At 43.5% G+C, this 2500-nt stretch overlaps 1 protein-coding gene across 3 annotated transcripts in view; it reads right to left on the bottom strand.

Annotated features, from left to right (window-relative positions):
- larp1b (La ribonucleoprotein 1B) overlaps positions 1-2461 on the bottom strand; it is a 15830-nt gene extending 13369 nt beyond the window's left edge. For all 3 annotated transcript variants that reach the window (XM_031873208.1, XM_031873209.1, XM_031873210.1), the window contains exons 1-3: positions 1704-2461; positions 594-771; positions 159-313 (exon numbers count right to left, since the gene is read on the bottom strand). In XM_031873208.1, coding sequence (XP_031729068.1) covers positions 159-313; positions 594-771; positions 1704-1793 — 423 coding nt within the window. In that variant the 5' untranslated portion in view covers positions 1794-2461. The remainder of the gene's footprint in view (positions 1-158; positions 314-593; positions 772-1703) is intronic.
- Between the last annotated feature and the right edge of the window lie 39 nt (positions 2462-2500).

Genomic DNA, 2500 nt, shown 5'->3' with positions numbered 1-2500 from the left:
GAAGCGCTGAGGGAAGAGAAGAGGCGACAACACACACATCAGCAGCAGCCACATGTACACAGAGACGAAGAGGACGGAGGACATGAAGAAGACGTGAGGAGATGACGGAAAGGGATGAGGAACGGTTGAAAGACTTTACGGGGATTTGGACTCGGTACCTTTCCGGGGGGCTGTCGGTGGCGTTTCTCCACCTGGATCCAGACGTCGGCGTCTTTGGCTGGCACAGCCTCCTGGCTGGAGGAGCCGATGGGTTCAGCCGAGTCCTGAGGCTCGTCGCACTCAGGAGGAGTCTTCTCCTTCTCGGGCGATGAAGCTGAAGGGCCCCCCCGACACATCACACCATTAGACAACCTCCGAAAAAGATCTTAAAACTGTCTTTGAACAATAAACGTGATTAAAGCGGTGGAGGAATCCACATGTGGTGCTCTTGTGAGTCAAAATAAACGACAGTGAGGCTCACGGTGTGTTTTTTTTTTTTTTTAAATGGAGCTCTATGGCTCAGAGGAAGAAAAGCTATCACACCATACTTCATCCCCAGATGAAGTATGGTGTGATCTTCTCTTTCTGAAGCAGAATAAGAGTTCAACACTGACCTGAGTTTGTGGAGCTGAGGGTCTGTCGGGGAACAAACTCGGGACAGTTGATGAGCTGGGAGAAGTCGGTCCGGGGGGAACCCACGACGGGAGGGGTCGGGATGGGCCAGCGCTCCGGGTCGATTTTACAGCGAACCTTGTTGTCCACCAGCTCCACCTCTTTGCTGCTCTTCAGTGCCTGGAGATGTTTATTCATTAGATTCATTAAAAGTAAAAACACGTTGACCCGCCCATCTCTGCCTCCGATTGGCTCGTGCTCACTGACTTCACTGGTTGGGTTTCAGACTTGTTGTAAAAATACCGTCAAAATCTAAAATTACCCGTCATTTTACTTATTTTACATCAGGCGAAAGGCATACACATGCAGCGCTCACTGTACTGTATGTGTTAGTGACTTTTAATAATTAATAAGAAGCTCATAGATTGTGCTCATAGATTGTGTAAGGACATGGAGAGAAAAAGAACAGAGACACGTCACCGACCGTGCGGCTACTTTTCATGCGAACACACAAAGCAGATATTTTTCCTGCATTTGCCGCGAACAGACGACTTCTCTGAATTCTGAACCTGCCTCACTGGAGTCTGGATTTGTGTAAACTCTCCACGTGGCAGCGTAGCGCCAAAAGGCATTAATGCTCATGTTTGTTAAATATTCTCCGTAACGCCAGAAGGCGTAGAAACATAATGTACTGTGAAGAAGCAAGACGACATGAAGTGTAACCGGTAAAACGCCATGAATCAGCTTCAAACGACGACGATTAACTGTAAACTCATATATCATATTCATTGACTTCTTTATGGCCTTTATACAAGTCCTGTGAAGAAAGAAGTATTAATTGCATAATAAAGAAACAAGAGTGAAATAGACTGTAAACTATTTGACTTGACAGCCGAAATATTTACTCAAATGTACATTTTTAAAACCGTTTGTAAAGCGCGCTCCAGCGAGTATAAACTAAGCTTTGAGGCTCCTCGCCTGTTTATTAACACTGTACTGAACACTTACAGATAGCAAGTATGAAGTAGATCGGATGAGCAGCTCACGAGATGTGCAAAGGACACGGACACACACACACGGACACACACACACACACACACACACACACACACCTCCATGATGAGGCTGATATCCACGGTGAGGGCCTGAACTCTGTGGAAGCTGGCGATGAGGGAGATGGGGAGGAAGCCCTGCACGTCCATCTTCCTCCTCAGGAAGAAGTCTCGCTCCAGGTTGTGGAGGCTGAAGTAGTATTCACTGGAAGAGGAGCACAATGAGAGGTAGTGACCAACTAATAAGACAGTTAATCAGGATCACACTGCTTAAAACAAATGTAAAATGTCATTTTGAGTTACTTTTTTGACATTTTACTTTGAGAAATATACATTTATTATTTCCATAAAAGAACTTAAGTTCAGATAAAGAGGGGAAAGTTTAATACAGGTGAAATGTAGTAATATAATATTATATATGGTAAAATGTAACCAAAATAGCATCTGTCCTAGTTTATAAACCACTTATTTTGTTTTTTAAAGGGCAGTAAAGTCAAAATTACGTCTAAATGTTGGAGTTTTTTGCTCCTCTTTTTTATTTTAAATTTAATTTCCATTTAAGAAAAATACAAAGCAGGAGTGGCAGTGGTGCGATGTGATGCTACAGACACATTTCAGTATTGTTTTGTGTAATTTATTACACGTTTGTTATTTATTTTTGTGAAACGGTCACTTTATAATTCTTCTAAATGTTCTCGTGAGTCACAATAAATGTAGAAGTTTCTGACCGGAAAACCAGATCTGTGGATGGGAGAAGCTCTCCGACTCTCCAAGTTACCACTTAAAGTCACTCTCTCACACACACACACACACACACACACACAGTCTCTCTCACTCACACACACACACAGTCTCTC

The sequence above is a fragment of the Anarrhichthys ocellatus genome, unplaced genomic scaffold (genome assembly GCF_004355925.1).
Source record: "Anarrhichthys ocellatus isolate YVR2014 unplaced genomic scaffold, GSC_Weel_1.0 scaffold69, whole genome shotgun sequence".
NCBI classification, from domain to species: domain Eukaryota; kingdom Metazoa; phylum Chordata; class Actinopteri; order Perciformes; family Anarhichadidae; genus Anarrhichthys; species Anarrhichthys ocellatus.
Note: the sequence above shows the minus strand (reverse complement) of the source record. Positions and strands in the feature narration are given on the sequence as shown.